Source organism: Akebia trifoliata, chromosome 1 (assembly GCF_017979445.1).
Source record: "Akebia trifoliata isolate Shusen 1 chromosome 1, ASM1797944v1, whole genome shotgun sequence".
NCBI lineage: Eukaryota > Viridiplantae > Streptophyta > Magnoliopsida > Ranunculales > Lardizabalaceae > Akebia > Akebia trifoliata.
The window spans coordinates 17154811-17175209 of record NC_141375.1 but is presented as its reverse complement, the minus strand read 5'-3'; the positions used below and the strand labels follow the sequence as shown (position 1 = coordinate 17175209).

Genomic DNA, 20399 nt, shown 5'->3' with positions numbered 1-20399 from the left:
ATCACAATAACAAGTGCTAGAAGTACTAATACTACGAGAAATTATAGCATTTTGTCGGGGTATGGACGGTGTCCAAGATGACAATGTCAAAGATTAGTAGTAGAGTCCCCAGGAACAAAATTGGAAGCAACTTAATGTATAAGAACTTGGAGAAAATAAAGTCCATCATGTCTTTTACTTACTCCAATTGTCCTTTGTGTTAACGGGTCTGGAATATACAAAGATCAGAAGAGAAAGTTACCATACATTGAAGAGAACTAGTAAAACTGGGTACAAACAAAAGATTGTAGCTAAATGATGGTACTCATAAAACATTGTGTAAGGAAATTGAACCCACGTGTAACATGGGGGCTGTGATGCCATTAGGTAACCTGACAGATTAAGAGGAATGAAGTGTGGTAAACTTGGAGAACAAAGAAATATTGTTTGTAATATGATCAGTGGCACCACTATCTATTATCCAACAAGTAGAAAGATAAAAAAAGATGAATAATGATGACATTACCTACCAGATGAGGACGTCGGTTGCTCCAGGAATAGTATGTAATGTTGAAATTTTCTTGCGGTAGATACCCGAGAATGAACAAATAGAAGTTTGACCGAGGTTTGTGTTGAACACAATGTCCTTAAGACAATTTTGTTCCTGCAACTTGGTGCACACGGATCAATGAACAATTGTCTCCCAGGATACAACGATCACACGTGTAGAGGCAGCACTACAATCTACACGTCTAACGAACCGAACGCTACTGTTTGTACTCTCAAAGAATGCAAATGTAAAACAGAATGCTTGCACGTTTAAACAGCAAAGAAGAAGAAGAGAAAATTTTTGAGTGAATAAAACTGAGGTTGAAATGACCTATTTATAGAATTTTAAGAGACAAGGTGTCTCTTGGGAAAAGATGTTTCTAAGAGACATAATGTCTCTTGGAAAAGGAAAGGTGTGTCTCTTAAGAGACAACCCAAAACCAAAAGATGTATCCTTACAGAACGAACAGGCACCCATGGAAATCAAGAGATGTGTCCCTCTCTAAATTAAGGGGTGTGCCCCTTCAAATTCAAGAGATATGCCATTTCTAAATCAAGGGATGTGCCCCTTCAAAATCAAGAGGTGTGTTCTTTCTGATAGGAATAAAAGGGGTTGTTTGGAGCCGATTTGTCATTCACCCCAAATGGATTTTTGACAACTAAAACATGAAACTATTCTCTTTGTTGAAAAGAATAAGTTTCCAAGTGGTCTCGCCACAAATAAATAATGGGACCCACTTAAATCGTAGCTCAAATAGACCCACTCGGTCACAAAAATCTGGAAAAACTACAGATTTTTCCAACATGTAATTCACGTTGTCACTCTTCTTGTAGAACAAGAGAATATGATTTCACTACTGATGGTAGGGGTTCAATGAGCAATATCTGGCCACGGATAGGACCGTATGTGGTATTTAAACCCATGGCAAATTGTATAAGACGCTCATTTTATTGGTATGCAACAAGAGATTCAGATGTTCCAAAAGAACATGAAGCAATGGGCATTGAGTTTGGTGAAATATGTAGTGACTGATTGTTCTAGAAGGTACGTGACAATAAGCTTCTTGAGTTGAAAAATCTGTGGTGCATTGCTTTGAGAAAAACGATCACGAAGATCGACCCATACTTCATAGCCAGTAGTAGCATATGAAACACTACGGAGATGTTTTTTTATCATAGCATTAATCAACCAAGATAGCAACATGTTGTTACATCTTTCTCATAAAGAAAGAGAGGAAGAGGAGTCTCAGGCCTAGACAGACTCCCATCAACAAAACCAAACTTGTTTTTGGTTGTCAATGCAATTCTCATAGCACGAGACTAGGTGTTGTAGATATCACCATTAAGGTTGTGCAAAACGAGGATGGTTCCAAGATTGTCAAAGTGCAACAAATAAAAAGGGTTATTGAGAGAGAAGCTTCATTCTCCAAACCAGAAGCCATGACAAAAAAATTCAGATGTGGAAGAAGTACGGTTATGTGACCAATTAGATTTAGAGAAGAACAAGAAAAATAAATGATCAATGAGGGATCATAAAGCAAATTGTGATGAGATTAAAAAGTCACGGAGAGGTGAGCTATAAGAGATGGTGTTTCTCTGATACCATGAACTGAAGTGGAATAGACTATTATGAATTTTATTCCATGAGAGTGAACTTAAATTATTACAACCCCTTGATTGAAGGGATGAAGAATAAAATCAAATATACACATCTAAACAAAAATAGAAACAATGGCTAGATGATTTTGAATGAATCAAAACAAAAATAAGACATTCTAATTGTTGCCAACCATTTTTATGTTTTTTTTTAAGGGATGATCTGTTCTTTTTCCCCTTGGATTTATCTATTTCCATTGATTTGTTACTTAACTGAAAATTTAAAATCTAGGTTGGATTCATGGTTTTAAATCTCAGTTTAACGTCTCATCTAGTCCATGGAGGAGACCCAGTTAACTTGGACAATATATGTATATATGTGTGTGTGTATATGTAGATGTATATGTATATATCTATATATAATTATAATTTTTTGTATAGAATAAGGTGGATTAGAAGATGTTTTATTATAAAATCATATTTTATTTAGATAACAAATGTTTAAATTCTAATTATTTTTTTATTTTCATTAAAATGTACAAAATCCCAGTTGACTCAGACGAGTTTTACTGACTCAATTGAGATTTTCAAAATATTGTTTGAGTTAACTCATTTATCTCGCAAGATGTGAGACGCCATGGCTATACATCTCATTCATGGACAATACCAAGTCATATCGGTCTCGAACGAGATTTAAGACCATGGTTTAGATTGGAGATTAAATTGGGGCAACATAACCATATTTTAATGCATCGACCTAAGAATGATAAGGGAAGTTCTGTAAGAGCAATATTTTGTGGATTGTGTCAGATGTGTGCACCTTACATTCATATGCTAGTATTGGAAATTTTATGTTGTAACATCTTAAAAGACTTCAATTTTATCTTAATTTTTTTCTTCTCAGACCTTAGTTTATAATAATGAATTAGTTGGTGAAGTCTTTGGGTGATGTACCAGAGATCTGGGTTCAAAGCCCATCAACACCAAGTTACTGAACTCATTAAAAATAGGCTTACTGATCAAAAAATAAATAAATTATTAAAATAATGTGTAGGTAGAGACTACCTTGGAGCAAAGGACAACTTCATTCATGAAACTCGCCCAAATAATCTCTTCACGTTGTAATGAATTTTTATGATTTACAAAGTTCTAAGAGGAGAAGCTAGTGACCGAAGTCTTGGTGAATCCGTAGTTATAATTATCACAAAAAGAAAGTAGATTCCTTGTTACCCCATGAAAATGTGACAATTTGATCCTTGCTTTAGAGTCAATGAAATACGCGTGTCTGTGAAGATGCAATCAACTTGCCACATCAATTCATGGATCTTGAATCTTTGTATGACTATCAACTTTTTTCATAACTATGCAAATAGGACATTTCCTATCAACCTATTGATCCATTGTTGTAAAACTCGATGAATTTACTTGGAATGTGGCCAAGATGACTTGACACAAGGGAAGACCCAGACTAGAATAAGAAGATGTTGATACATAATCAATCATAATTCATTTATTGTGTAATTTACAAGTCTTTTTTGCAAGTATATTGTACATTTTATTGGTATTTTAGATTTCTTTTTTTTAAAGAATATTTCTATCAAATCTACTACCCACCAAAATATTTTCACCATAATCTTGGGATTTGATTATTACATCAAAATTTTGGTAGTCAACGAAGCATTTCCTGAAATGAACATTGATTTCCATCGAAATGCATACAAAAAGAAATGTCTTAAGTTTCTAGTTGAGCCTATGGAAGTGGAATATTTGGTATATTTTATGGAAATATGTCAAAAATATATATCGTAGGAATTACAAACACGAAAAAGTACCACCTGGTAATAGGTGATCAATTGTAATCTTAGCTTTAGACATTATGAGGTTGATGAATAGTGTACTTATGTGCAAGTAGCCATGATAATTTTTTTTTATAGGAAAGTAGCTATCAGACATAGGAGGGACCAACTTAGCCTCTAAGGGGGAGGAATAACCAACCCACATGAGAAGTTCTACTGAGGAATTTGCATAAAGATGTGATTGGAAGACAAAATCAGATCTTTGATGATTTAGGCCCCGTTTGGATAGAGCAGAAAGTTGAAAATTGCTATGCAGAAAGTAGCTTTGGGAGGAAGTAACTTTTATAGGGATGATAATTTTGCCCCGCCCCACCCCACCCCTATAAGGTCGGGAATTCACAATTTTAAACGGTTTCAGTATTGAAAATGAAAACCAATTCAGTTTTGGGTAGGGACGGTTTTGATATACCCCGCCCTGTTTACCTGTTAACCTGCCAACCTGCCCCACCCCGACTATATATATATATAGATTGATAAATAGATAGAAATATGAGAGTGTTCGTAGGTCCTAAAAAGAGCCAAACATTTTTCAATATATGGGTTAGAAGTTTTGGAATGGGCTGATTTTTTGTGAGGATGATTTATATTGTGAGAAGATTGTCCTCAGAAAAAATCAGCCCATTCTACAACTTCTAAGCCCGATTTACAAGTTGAAGAATCATGGGCCGTTAATTATCTATAAACCACTTTTGATTGTTAGAAGTTTCAGAATGAGCTTTTTTTTTTTTTTTGCGAGGATGATCTCCTTACCATAGAGATTATCCTCACAAAAAATCAGCCTATTCTGAAACTTCTAACCCATATTGAACTATGTTTGGCTCTTTCTAGGGCCTTTGAACGTTTCTCTATATATATATATATATATATATATATAGAGAGAGAGAGAGAGAGAGAGAGAGAGAGAGAGAAAGAGTTGCTATCAACAAGTTCAACTTAGCTAAGTGTTAAGATGTGTGGAAAGTTGTTCCCAAATCCTAGGTTCAGACCCCCACCTATACTTTTTTACCTATTAAAAGAAAAAAAAATATTAGAGCTATTATTGGCACCCAACTTTTACTTATTATACCCAAGTTCTTAAATTATTTATCACACCCCAATTAAAGATTAAAACACACCATTCAAACATTAAAAAGGGGCGAGGCGGGAAAAACTATTAGGGGATGGGTAAAAAAAAATTGACCCAAGTCAAGGTCGGGGCAAGGTAAGGCAAATTTGGGGTAAACAATTGTAATCGAGGCTGGGGTCAGGCTTGGTCAAACCTATCCCAAACCCTCCCTGTTGCCATCCCTAAATTTTTAGAAAGTAGTTTCCTTTTGCTTTTTAAAAAGTCAGGATTTTTTAACATTAAAAAATTAGTTTTCTAAAAATGAATCCAAATGAACTTTTCAACTTTTTAACTTTCTAAAGTGAAAAAAAAAAAAAGGTTACTTTTTATATGTATGCAAATGGACTCTTAGTGTGGAAAATTTTCCTAGAAGTTCTTTTTGAAATAAGGTAACATTTCACATTTTTCACGCTTGTCGTTCAAAAAAAAAAAAAGGTTACTTTTTTATATGTATGCAAATGGACTCTTAGTGTGGAAAATTTTCCTAGAAGTTCTTTTTGTAGGTAACATTTCACATTTTTCACGCTTGTCGTTCAGCTTCTTGTTATTTAGCAAAAAGACATTTTTGTATTTTGAAGTAGCCAGGTTTTAGTCTGGAAAGTCTTGGGAGTTTTGGGGCATTACTTGGGATCCTCTTATACAATTGTCATGATTTTATATTTTATGGTGAATTACTTATAACTTATAAGCATGCTAACCAAGTTTGAATTTGGCAATTATTCAATGGAGAGTTGGGGCGGGGGGGTCGGGGTCAATTCGGTTAAATTCAAATGGATCTGGGAAAATTTGGGGATTATACAAATGATGTTTTTGGGTTTCTACCCGATACTCTTATCAACTTCAACCTTCCTAAAAATTCAATATGGTTCATGAGAAGGAAGATAGAATCTTGATGTTAAAAGGGGGGGATTAATAAAAAATCGCTCATTAATTTTATTGGTTGACTAATTTTATTTTATTTTTTGATAAGCAAAGATTTCATTATTTGGAGCAAAGTCAGCCGAGATGGCCAACCAAGCACAAACAAGTACAAAAAGTTTACTCTCATGAAATACAACACACCTTCCCATCTTACTACAAAATCTTCGAAGCTAACCCCCCCTGAGTTCCTTGAACACCTTCGACTGTAAGAACAAGAGGCCTAGAATTGACAAGAAAAGAAATTGTAAGTCCATAACTTTAGCCTCAAAGATTCGTCTATTGCTCTCCAACCAAAGCTCCCAACATACTGCGAAGTGTGAGACTCCACAGAGCTGTCTTGATTCCTGAGGAAGAGCTCCCAGCCACAAGGCATGACTCAAACAGAGCCTGGAAGGCAGCCGGATAATTTTTGAAGTTTTGAAATAAATTGTTGAATTTTGTGACAATGCTTATAAGGTGGTCCTTGTTTCTAACTTGTTTTTATTTTGATAGGTTAACATTAGTATGAAAATTTTATTAAGGATTGTCGCCTCTGTCCTTGTTTCTAACAAATATGAGTGAATATGGTATATGCTGGTACAGACTCATTTGGAATGAAAATGGATGTCTTGGAGATATATGGTTTGACAAGTTTGCTTATCTGGTTTGAAGAAAACCCAATCCTTGAGAAAGTAATGAATAGTTGCACTTGGAAGTGAGATCCTAAAGTTGGTTTCTTGGTTCACATGTTTTCTCTAGCTTTATGAATTCAAAGGGTTCACAGAAAAAATCATATGGGATTGATGACCACTAGCCATGTTCTGGGTATATATAACGAATATCAATGACTGAAACTTGGTGCAAGTTGAAACTTGAAATCTCTAGAAAGATGAGAGGGAAAATAAAAATGATGTGTATCTTTACCAAGAAAATAATAAAACGTAGGCCTTGACTGAAGTACAAAGATATGACTCAATATAGTTGAATTGAGAAAAATCATGTCACCAACCCTAACATTTGCAATAAGACATGAAAATGATGATCGTTTGTTTGATTGGTTGGCATATGATTACGTTAATCGTGTGCTTTCTACAAAAATAGTACCAAGGATTGACTAACTCATCTCCTTCCAATGTAACTAATGCACTATATGCTTGTCTATATGTTGGAAGAACTCAATGGATGTTTTTTTCTTCTTTCAGCTGAAGACTAGGCTTGTAGAAATTCAAGGCAGCAATGGGTATTTGAGTAATTCAGAGATTGCTGCAGCAGAGACTAGAAAGGCTGAACTTCTATTAGTCAAGGTGAATTTAGAGGGAAGGTTGGCTTCAAATTACCAGTTACGAGCACAATTACAGAAGCAACTTTACAATATTTTAATGTCACAAGATCAAGATAGAAGGAAACTTATACAGAATAACACTTAAAAACTAAGTTCTGAAAATCAACTAGTGAAGGTCTTTGGGACAGACAGAGGTTTGTTTTCTAATGGATATTATGTTGACGTTTCACATCATGTACTTGAAGATATTCAAATTGTAAAATTTGGTAATCAGGAGCGAAAGGATTTAATCATTTGTCATAACCATATTTATGTGATTTTTTTTTTTTTTTTTCAAAGATGAGAATTGGGTTTCATCTCACTTGCATTGATGGATGGTGAACAGAGATCATCATCATCATCAGAGCTTTATTCCAAAAATGTGAGGTTGGCTAGAGGAATCATGTTCTTGAATTTAGTTGTGTAAAGACAGAGCTTCCGCTGATTCCACTCATCCTTTAGGGCAGCAGCAGCACCATCATCATCTCTGCTACGTTCAATTTATTAATATTGTTCTCGTGTAACCAAAATTTATCTTCGTGAAGCATATTCAAGCTTGCTGTTTAATTAAAGAAAATTATTGGAACCGGAACCAAACTACAGGCACCCAGAACCGATTAATTTAGTCATTTATTTCCATACTATAGAAGATTTAAAGTATTTTTTATTTCAAAATAAATGCATGTTATATACAATTCTTCAATTTTTCATATAAATCATCGATTGAAGCTTAAAATGAGTTATTCTTCTAAAAATTTGTTACTTTTAACAAAAATAAATATTTTACTTTTAAAAAAATTAGTAAGTCGTATCTTTAGTATAACAAATTATAACTAAGTTAATAATTTTGTTGATAACATGTTAATTTTTTATAGGAAAATTTTTGTTATAATAATTTGAAATTTTTTTTTTCTCATTCGATTCTTGAGAACCAAAACCGATGGGTACCCGTGATTTTTGACGATTTCAATTCCGATTCTATTTATTTTGTAATCGGACCTAGAACCGATAACCGATACGAATTGGAACCGAACTAAGATAAGAACTGGAACCGAATTAATATTAATCATTATGGTTCTAAGTTCCTTAGGAACCAACCCATTGACACCCCCATACAAAAGGAGTTCCACATCGTCATTTACCCTTTACTCTTCGCATGTCGTCAGCTTCCACATTATTGTGAAAGGAAAAATCCTAGCTTCAAAGGCTTTTTTGTTTTTTATTTATTTATTTGCTTGTGTTTTATCTTTAGTCCCACGTTAGTTAAAAGAAGAGCTGCACATCAGTAAAAAGAAGAGCTGAACTTTCTTCTCTTGGGCTTGGAAGCTAAGAAAGTAAATAGGCCGATTCACATGTGCACATGGGGGGCCAAAAAAGAAACCAAAGTTTTTATTGGGATTTGGATCCAACCTCCGAAAATTCTTGGTGCATGTGCGACACGACGCACTTCGCAGACAAACGCCAAGCCAGTTTTGGGTTTGGATCTTAATTGACCATTTTTTATTCAACTTTTTGTTTTTAAAATTTAACTGTTTTAATTGATTTTTAGAGATAGTAAATGTCTCTTCGTTTTTTCCTGACAAACGAGTTCTTCCTTTCCATTCAATTTTTTATTCTGGAAGGGTGCACCCTTCCAGATTTGTCTATCTAATTAAGAAATGTGTCTCTTAACTTCATGTTCTTGAGTCTCTTCTCCGATTTAATCAATCAAATTTTCTCACTAATACTATCTCGTTATTTTAAATCCATTTTCTCTCAAGGGTACCTTATGTTATCGGTCAATTGGAAATTGGTGATTCCAGTGTTGACATCTCTAATTCAAAAAAACTGTTGAATCTGGGGAGCAAACATCCATTCAATTGTTATAAATTCTGGTTTTGATTTTTGGTTATGTGTTCTTGAAACAGTAGATTGTAACAAACGAAGATAAAATAAAAGTGCCACGTGTTGACGACTTGTACCCTAAGTAGAGATTTGTTATCGACCTAGTTTATAAGGATCATCTCATTAAAGGAGATGATCCTTATATGGACCTAGCCTTGGAAACAATACATATTTGAAAAGTATTGGTTATGGTTATGGGTCCATTCTCATGAGTTGAGAAGAACCCAAATACCGATTGCCTCAAAACTATTTGAAAGATTTAAAAATCAGGTTTGTTTTAAAAGTGGTTACAACCCATATACTTTCAATCGAACCAAAGTCCGATCTACTGAAGATAGGGGAGGAGAAGCATCACATCTTAAGTCTTTCTAAAAAGAAATTAAAGAGGTAAGGAGGAAAGTAAAAAAGGGATATGGAGAAAGGAGAAGAAGGAGGCATATAATGTTATCTTCAATTCTACCTTGAGGCCTTATTTTCTTCCCTTCCTTCTTCCTTCTTTCTTCTTCTTAGGTCCTTCTTAAGTCCTTAGTAAAGTATGAAAATATGTTTTAAAGTAATAATTTGAGAATGTGAGAATAAAGTATAAGAGAGTTGAAAGAAGATTTTTTTTGTTAGACTTGGGAGAAGAAGGAGGCATATAATGTTATCTTCATTCTACCTTGAGGCCTTATTTTCTTCCCTTCCTTCTTTCTTCTTCTTCTTCTTAGGTCCTTCTTAAGTCCTTAGTAAAGTATGAAAATATGTTTTAAAGTAATAATTTGAGAATGTGAGAATAAAGTATAAGAGAGTTGAAAGAAGATTTTTTTTGTTAGACTTGGTGCCATTTTTAGGAGGTGAGAGGAGGTATTTATAGGTGTTGAGAGTTGCTTTTGAGGGTAGGATGGGGTGAAGAAGTAGAATAATAGAGAATGGCATGGGGTTTGAGAGTAAAGAGTGTGAAATTTAGAGTTGGGATGAGGGTATTTGTGGAATTGGGGTAAATGGGTAATTTTTTATCCAAATGGGTTGGATCTACTCCAACGCATTTGAGTTGAGTGTTTAGTAGGTGAAATGATGTAGTGTTTGATTGAAAGAATGTAATTGAATGTTAAGTGAGATGAGGGGGTATGGTATTTAATTAAAAAAATTAGTTGTGTAAGAAGTTAGGTAATTAGATTTTGAAATGATGATGACATGTGTCAAAAATGTATAGAGATTGAGTAATTAGATGAATTGATTAAGGAGAAGGGTGTGGGGATGGGTTGTGAGAATAGGTTTAAAATGAATAATGAAGGGAGGTGGGTTGGTGATTGTGTTATAGAAAAAGTGATGGATTAAATTTATGACATGAAATATGGGGGTATGGGTTGTGATGTGGGTTGGTGGTTGTGTTATAGAAAAGTAAGGTATTAGATTGGATAGAATGATTTTTTTTAGGAGATGAGTTATGATATGGACAAGTATCCATTTGATGATCAAAGTTTGATTGATTGATGTGGAGTATGGATGTGGATTTCAATTGGTTTAGGCTTTAGTGTGTTGGGCTTGAGTTTGAAAATGTTTTAGGTTATTTAGGATCGGTTAGGGTATATTTTATAATGAGTTTTTGAGGATGGATGTATTTTAGGGTTTAAGTGATGTGATATTAAGTCTAAGTTAGGTTGGATAAGGTGAGAAATGATTTTTGGGGAGTTGAGGGTTTGTGAGCCCTAAACGGGCTTAGGGTATTTTCGATCTTGAGGGTGAAAAAGTAAAAGGTAAGGAAGGTGGGGGTACACCAAGTCTTTTTTGTGAATCCTTTAGGTGGTTTGAGAGACTTTCGATTTGATCAAAATATCGTGTTTAGACGATTTGAACTATTTAAGCCAGTTGGCAAATCTTATTAGAAAATCCGATATTTTTGGGTCATTTCAAATGGGGGCCATTCAAATTATAGTGTTTACATTTCTTACCATTATGTATATGATTTTTAATCTTAGCTATAATAGTTTGACTATCTTAATGAATTTATACTGATGGCATTGGTTTCTCCCACAAGGGAATACCTATGAATAGGTTTCTCAGCCATTCAGCCTCAGTTCTAGTTAACTATAATGCAATGAACTCTAATTCTATTGTAGATTTAGCCATACATGTCTACTCGGATGATTTCTAAGAGACAACTTCTCCACCTAATGTGAAAATATAACCACTAGTGGACTTGGATTCATCAAATTCTGATATTTAGTTCACACATTGTACCCTTCTATCACATTTAGATTTCCATTAAAATGTAAGCTCATGTCCATGGTTCCTCTCAAATATCTAAGAACTCTTACTAATATTATCCAATGATCTTTACTAGGAATACTACTTAATCTACTTAACACCCTCACAACAAAAGTTATATATGAACGAGTACAATTCATTAGATACATCAAACTTCATATGATCCTAGCATATATTTTTTTATGACACACTATTACCTCTATCATTTTTTAACTTCATATTCGGATCGGATCTAAAGGAGTCAAAATAAGTATACTCTCAAAGTGCCCAAACTTCTTTAAAACCTTCTCTACATAGTGACTTTGTTATTAAACAAATCATTTTTCTTTTTTTGTTATTTTAATCCCTAGCATGACGTCAATTTCTCATAAATCCTACATCTCAAATTTGGATTTTAGAAAAAGCTTAATATCCTCAACAACTTTTAGATTTGTTCCCAAAATCAACATATCATCTACGTACAAGCAAATGATTACATCAATTTTGTTACTAAATTTGCTATACATACACCTATCATAATCATTAAAGATATATCCACTAGACTTTAACACAGAATCAAATTTCTCATGCCATTGTTTAAGTGCTTATTTTAACCCATATAAGAATTTTACTAACCTACATACTTTATTCTCTTGGTTGAGAATCATACACCTTTCGGGGTTGCTAGAAATTTCTTCTTCTAAATCACCATTTAAAAATTCCGCTTTGACATCCATTTGATGAACAATTAGTCTGTAAATCGAAGTTAAGGCTACTAATACTCTAATAGTAGCAATCATAGTAACGGGATAGTACATGTCAAAGTAATCCATTCCTTCTTTCTTTCAAAAGCCTTTGGCGACCAACCTCGCTTTAAACTTCATATTTATCCATCGGATCTTAGTTTATTTTTAAATACATATTTGCATCCAATAGGTTTGGTGCTTTTGAGTAAGTCTACTAATTCCCAAGTATGGTTTAATAGATCATCATCCACTAAATAAGTATAAAAATCATCCCCTAGATTGGTTTATTTCTAACTCTTTTACTTTTTCTAAGTTATATTCCTTCTACAACTTTACTAGGATTAATTTCTTAAGGAAAATATTTAAGAATTGGTGTTTCACTTTTTCGACTATTTTTCCTTTGTCATTAGAGCTTAACGAAGTTTTAACTTTCATTAGAAAAATATCCTTAAAAAATCCAGCATCCCTAGCCTCAATAATAGCATTGGTTTTTGTTTCATTTCCACTAAACCTTAAGATTAACAATCTATAGGAAGTGTTATTTTCAGAATATCCCAAGAACACACAATCAACTATTTTAGAATCTATTTTTTTCGTTTTAGTTTCTAGGAGACCTACTTTATAAAGACACCCCCACACTTTAAGATAACTTAAATTGGGTGCATAATCTTTCCATAACTCATATGGAGTTTTGTCTAATTTCTACTATTAGTTAAATGACAAGCTCTGAGAATTGCTTGTCCCCACATGTTAGTTGGCAAACCAAAACTTAACAAAAAAATATTTAACATTTCCTTTAAAGATATATTTTTTCATTTCTACAATGTCATTTGACTTAGGTGAATATGGAGGACTCACTTCATGAATAATCTCATTTTGTTCACAAAATTGACTAAGGAGATTTAAATCATATTCTCCCTCTCTATCAAATCTTAATCTTTTAATTTTCCTATCTAATTGATTCTCTACTTCATTCTTATACTTAATGAACATAATTTCTATTTCATTCTTACTTCTAAGTAGATAGACTTTTGTGTACCTCGAGTAATCATCCACAAAGGTAATATAATATCTTTTACCTCCTCTAGATTTTAAACTTGTATGGTCACTAACTAAGAAGTTCTAAAGCTGTTCTAGATACATTATGGCGTGATTTGTGGGTGAATTTTGATTAGACACAAATCTCACATTTATCTAACTTCTTAGCTTTTAGATTGGGTAAGATACCTAAGTTTTTCAATTTCTTTAATTTTCTTAAACTAGTATCCTAGTCTAGCATGCCATAAAGAAATTGATTCAACAAGGTAAGCAGAAGATGATGCATTTTCATTCATAACATTGAGTACAAACAATCTACTATTACAATACCCTTTCCCTAAAAATAACTCATTCTTTGTTAGTATAAGTTTGTTTGACTCAAAGACAAATTTAATTCCAACTTTGTTCAAAAGAGAATCAGACACTAGATTCCTTTTTAATGACTGAAACATGAAGGACATCAGTGAGTGCCAACATCTTCCAAAAAGTCAGCTTGATGGTCAGTTTGCCTTTTCCAGTAACTTGAAATATCCTCAAATCTCTTAAGTAAACCACTTCACTCTATAGGATTGTAAGAGGTAAATATCTCCATATTTTTACACAGTGCCTCGTAGCACCAATGTCAATAGCCCATTCCTTAGAGTTTTTCACAAAACTGACCTCTCAGAAAACTACAACTATGGTGTCATCATTTATCGCTATCAAATTCACATCGTTGCCTTTCAATTTTTCCTTGATTTTTCTAAATATGCACTTAGCTGCATGATGACCAGGTTTACCACACACGAAATAACTATCTTATGACTTATTGAAGTCAATGGTATTCTTTGTTTTTGGTCCCTCTTTTTTGAACGTCTTCTTAAGTTTGAATCTCAAGGTTGAGAATCTCCTTCAACAAAATTGGCTTTGGTGACAAATTATTTCACCTAGCCATTTTTCTCTCTTTATCTACTAGCATCTTTTATATTGATTTGGACAATGAGGTCTTTAAGGGATTTATTTTTCTTCTTCTGCCTCAAATTAGTCTTGTATTCATTCCAACTTTCGAGAAGTTTCTCAATTAAAGATGATATTACAAATTGTTTTGGCAATATAATATCTTTATAAGTCAACTCATGAACAATGTTCTGAACCTTATTCACTTAGTCCATAATCAATTTCCTATCAACAATTAAAAACTCCAAAAATGTTTTGATTACACATTTTTTGGCACCCACATTTTATGTTACATATTTCATCTCTAATGTGCCCCCCTCCCCCTCCCAATTCTCTAGAAGTCTCATACACATAATAAATATCATAAAAAGTGTATATAGACAATATAAAATATAATTTCTACAAATCTCATATGTTTTGACCCAGTTTTGCAGATTAAGATTTGTTCATGCATGTTTTTCTACTTTGAGAATAAACAGTACATTTAGGCCTTCAAGGAAGAAGAGCATTTTCTAACTCCATCTTGGGCAAAATTTTCCATTAAAGAGTTTTGATTTCAACAAATCAGCTTTCACATGTTCGGGTTTCAAATCCATGTTTCAAAGTGTAAAAACATAAACAAAATATAAATAAATTGGTTTTAAGATTATTGTAAATTCTGGTTCTAATTTTTGGTTATGTGTTCTTGAAACAATATATTGTAACCAATAGAATAAAATAAAAAACACAAAAAAATTGGAAGAACTTATCAGTGACTAAGGCACGGAGAAGTTATTGTCCTTAAAACTAATTTTGTCTTCTTAGGAAAGAATCCTTGGTGCAATCGGTCTTAGGCATCTAGTTTCCAAGATTCAAAAATCTTGTCTCTACCAACCGTGCACTCAAAAATAACAGATCTATGATGAACTTGATCGAATCGAATGTTATACAAAGAACAAGATTTTATCTCGGAGAAAATAGTAAAGTAATGAATAAGAGAGAGATCGGAAAGCTTTTTCTGTATATCTCAAATAGTAGGGCATGATTTATTTTATAAACAATAGACCTAACAATCTGAAAGAGCCCAACGGTCCACTATAGTAATAGTATATACGTTTGGGCCTTAATTAGCCTATTTCTGAACGTTGGAGAATCCGAACAATCAACACATTAACTCTAACGGGTTAGCAAAAGTGGCCCTTTCATGCACATCCATATGAGGCTTAAATATGAGATTTCGTCTCAGGCATCTAGTTTCTAAGATTCAACAGTTATTGTATCTACTAACCGTGCACTAAAAAGATAACAGATCTACGATGAACTTGATCGAATCGAATGTTATACAAACAACAAGATTTTATCTCAGAGAAAATAGTAAAATAATGAAGAAGAGATATCAAAAAGGTTTTTTTGTATGTCTCAAATAGTAGGGCACAATTTATTTTATAGACAATAGGCCCAACAGTCTAAAAGAACCCAACAGTCCACTATAGTAATGGTAGATACGTTTGGGCCTTAATTAGCCTATTTCTGAACGTTGGAGAATCCGAACAGTCAACACATTAACTCTAACGGATTAGCAAAAGTGGGCCTTTCATGCACACCCACGTGAGGCTTAAATCTAATTTGCGCCCCCCCCCCCCCCCCCCCCCTCCTCCCCTCTTGAGCACGCATTTCGTGCATTACAAAAGTTTATTTTTAAGTGCAACATCACACGTTGGAAACAACATTAAATTACAACTGTAAGATCATAAGAAGTCATTTTGTTATTTAACTTCAATAGCATAGATTGGGATTGTTATGGTTCATGAAAAATTGTATAGAAAAGATAATATATAAAAAATAAAAATAAAAAGTAGATGTGTATTACACTACTTGGCAAAAAATATAAAAAGAGCATTATTTCCATTATAATGGAAAATCAATGGCGAGCTTGACACTTCTTAGGCATAAAGTAGTGAGTTTGACGTTTTAATTGATGCTAAGCTTCAAGTATGACATTTTGTTTTAATTCGAAGTGACGAGCTCGACGCTTGGGATTATCAAAAGTGTCAGTTCCACACTTGGAAAAGCGACAAGTTCTATGTCATTTATAGAAAATTGTTTGGCATACTAGAAGGACCCATTTGGTAAGCATTCTTGTAAAGGATTGTGAAGGCTATAATCAATCAATTTCATAATTGGTTATGAGAGGTGATAATGGAATTTGATAAATTATTTCATAATCAATTATTTTAAAATTAAAAAAAAAAAATACATAATTTTAGAAAGAACAACAGAAAGAAAAAAAAAAAAACAATTATTAATTGCTTGGTACGTTTACAATTTGTTGTAAATATTTAAATTGGAAAAAAAAAATTGAGTGTTTGCTACTAGAAACACAGCCCTCACATAAATCATAAAGTAGCCCCACATATAAATCATTGTAGAATCCCATAACAAGATATAGTGAAAATAGCAAGATTTTTGGGAGCAAAGAAGTTGCAAAATCCTTACTATTTAAGGAGAGAAGGCAAAGTAGAACCGGTTGTACACCAAAAATGAAGTGCTCATAAATGCCCCACTTTTATATTTAGTGAAAGAGTTGTGCAGGAAGCCGGAACCTCATATGCACTTCTTGAGGTAAAAGTGGATAGGAACCATATATGCTTTTTCACATGTATCTCGATGAAAAACATATATGGTTCCCATACATTTTCACGTCAAGAAGTGCAATATGAGGTTTCGGTTTGAGGTCACTTCAACATAATCTTAGTGAAACCATTTTCTTACTAACATAGTACGATTTTGAGCCTTATTGAGGGTTGTTTTTTCTCAAATGGTTACTCCACGTTAAGAATCCAACTGTGACGCCCCAAAATCTGGGTCCACGACCCGACTCATAACCCGTGAGTCAGGATGTAGATCCAAATATTGAAGGTTAAAATATTATAAATTATTTGAGATATAAAAAATATGTATGATTTTGGTAAAATAGATTTCACAGTTAACGCTTAAAGACTTTTTATAACAGTCAATATTAGAAGTAAACATCGATAATCCCAAATTTATGATTTTATTCAATTACTGAGACACCTCTAAATGATGTATTCTCTAAACCATTATAATCTCAACTTAATATATTTTTCATAAAAAATATAATAGTTACATGTTATAAAAGAAAATATTAGAAAAAGTTAGCAAATGTGTGTTATCCCATTGTAGATACAACATACAAATTTTAACGAAATGGTTGTTGCGGATTTCACGCTCAATATTTTCATGAACGGTCAATGGGACTAGAAAGCTAACACATAAACCTAAAAGTTTTGTACTTTGATTATTTAAAAAAAAAAATTATGTCTAATAGAAAAATTAGTCGACATAGAGTCCATTTGCAAAGACTATAAAGATCCAAATTCCAATGGTTTATTTAAAAAAAACATATAATATTTAATACTCATCCAATTTTGATGATTTTACTCATTTTGAAGAGATATTTTTGTCCCTCATATAATCACTATGGTGGCATATTCTAAAAATAATAATTTATTAGGCAAAACGCAAACAAGATGTGAACTATCCAAATATTCAAAATAAAAGAGCAATCACTCATCACTTTAATTTATTAAGAATTTAATAAAACAACCCAAACATTCATCTAGAATAATCCATCGCATTAAGTTCATAAATAAAATAAAATAAAATAAAAAATAAATAAATTCCTATATGATTTATTATTTTGCATAATTTATTTCGAAACAAATCAAAATTGAAATAAGATAAATATAAAACTATATTTTTTTAGAATTCAATTAAGGCACGTTCTCAAGATGAGCATCTGAAAATTTTGAATAAACAACGTGAGAAAAATATCCATAGGTACCACTATACTTTCCTATGATTTAATTGGAAAAATAATCATATCAAGTAAATAAATAATATTATAAATTTTTTATTGTGTAATTGATATAAAAATTAAATAAATAAAATATGTCATACAATGATAATTCATGCATAGATCTCACCCATATAACACGGGGCATATTTGCACTAAGTCATACACCTACATAACACGGGACCTTTTGCGGGGCATTTGGGACCATTGACCCTACGACACTCTGGTTCCTTGCTCAATCAAGGTTTTTTACCAATTTATTATGCTGATGCAATAATACCATTTTTCAAACATCATTGTTATTATCCATACATCATTTATGAATTTTTCTACTATAAATGATATATAAAAAGAATGACATTTAATTTTTCTTACATCAAGAAAATATGCACAAGAAATTGCAGAAAAGATACTATCATTATAACGAAAAGATCAAGAAAAAGTATAGATGTACACCTACATAATATTTTGATATAAAAATGAAGTATGTTTTAAAACGTGATTAGATGAAGAACTTTCATGTTTCGTCCAAGAGCAAACGACTTTAGCAGATAGAAGTTCCAAATGCTTTTTTATAGTGTTTTTCTAGCAAATAATGGTGTTTCTCTAAGTATTTGGAATTGGGTAAGGTGAACACTAATTTGGGAAGACCTCTAGAGTTTTTTAAACTTTAAAAGTTTGTTTTTCACATTTTCCAATAGTAGCATAGGTTCCCAATAAATTGGTATGACTTTGATCATACAGTTTGTACCCATTAGGCTAAAAGACTTCCTACCTCACCATGACCATTGATTATTAATTTTTGAGCCACATGAAAATATCTTAGAGTTCAATATAATCAACCAATAAGATTAAAACATATGTCACATCTTGAATTAAAATAAATGACATTCTATGCAATAGAAAAGCGACACATGGTATAAAAGAGTTTTCCAAATTTAAAATTCTCAAACTTATAGGATAAGCATCAGTTAACCACCTCATTTTATCTCCCGCAATTAAAAAAAAAATTAATTCAAAATAGAATATTTTAAAGCATCTTTTGACTTTTGAAAATTTCAAAGAAAACCCTCATTGTTGGATCTACGTAAAATTACCAAAATACATTTTTTCAAAAATTTATCCACTTTTAACCAATAAGGTCATCAATATCATCATATTAATTGTAAAACTTTATTATATAATATATCATGATAAAATATAAGATTATCACGAGGTAAATCACATAAAAAACGAAGAAGAAATTAAAAAAAATATGTGAATGACAAAAAAGTCAAAAAATCTCCTATCTCCTAAAATTTAAGAAATCTAATATATTTTGTAAAATTATATTTTAAGAATATTTTATGTTTTGGTCGAATTGAAAATTTGACATTTTGATGGCAAAAAATACAAATTACTTAAATAAAAATGATGGTTACGTCCCTAATATAAATAAATTCTTATTTTTTTATTAAGTTATAATTTTTTCAATTCAAGGATTTATCTACTTATGTAAAAGGATAAATATTTTTTTTGATAATGATATTTAAAAAGTAACTAATCTACCATGAAGTGAAATTATCATTTTACCCCTAAAAAGAAAAAATATATTATAAGTGCACAAAATCATAAAAATAAAATTTATATCCATATGTTATAAATAATATTTAAGCAATCACACATATATGCGTATGCTATTACATTTATATATTTAATTGTTTTTCAAGATATTACACCAACACCACAACCCCTTATGATTACTAAACTTACACATAACTCTCAAACTTAAAAATGAAATTCAATGTGAAAAATAACTTCTAAATTTTTTTTTTCAAAATTTATAGAATTTTATCCTTTACAATCTTAAAGTATCGGATCATGTTTTTAAATGTTGTTAAGTGCCTATAAGTGTGCATTTTCTCATTGTTTTATAGAGTACTTAATCATATTTTCTAATTTATAGTTGTGATTTCTTCATAAAATCATGTATAATAATTTATTCATTAAGTTATATTTTATTAACTAAATTGCATGTATTTTTACAAATTTCGAGGATTTAATTATATATTCATTTCTTTTAGGCAAGACAAATGAAAATTGAATAATCAAAGAGTGGAAAAACTACGAAAGTCAATGCACGGTCTAAGAGATTCGATGATTCCAAATTGACAAATCAAGTTCTAAATTTGTCACGTTATACCATTTTGCCCATAACTTTTAACTCACTTTTTAACATATTGCAAAATTTTAAGGTAAAAAATTAATTCAAAGGAAAACAAATTTGTATTTTACATTACAAAGCTAATTCAGACTTCGAATTGATCAAAAATAAATAACAAGTCAGAGACTCTAAGTCTGTTAGTTTCATCATTTTGGACGTAATTTTTTGCCTGGTTATCAAAATGGGATAAGGCCAGTATGGTTA

The 20399-nt window shown here is 32.0% G+C and overlaps 1 protein-coding gene across 1 annotated transcript in view; it reads left to right on the top strand.

Annotated features, from left to right (window-relative positions):
- The window catches only part of LOC147410790 (cytomegalovirus UL139 protein), a 63704-nt gene extending 55949 nt beyond the window's left edge, over positions 1-7755 (top strand). Inside the window, exon 4 of the mRNA XM_086440177.1 lies at positions 7188-7755. Within this exon, the coding sequence (XP_086296303.1) occupies positions 7188-7412 (225 nt within the window). The 3' untranslated portion in view covers positions 7413-7755. The remainder of the gene's footprint in view (positions 1-7187) is intronic.
- The last annotated feature ends 12644 nt before the right edge of the window (positions 7756-20399 follow it).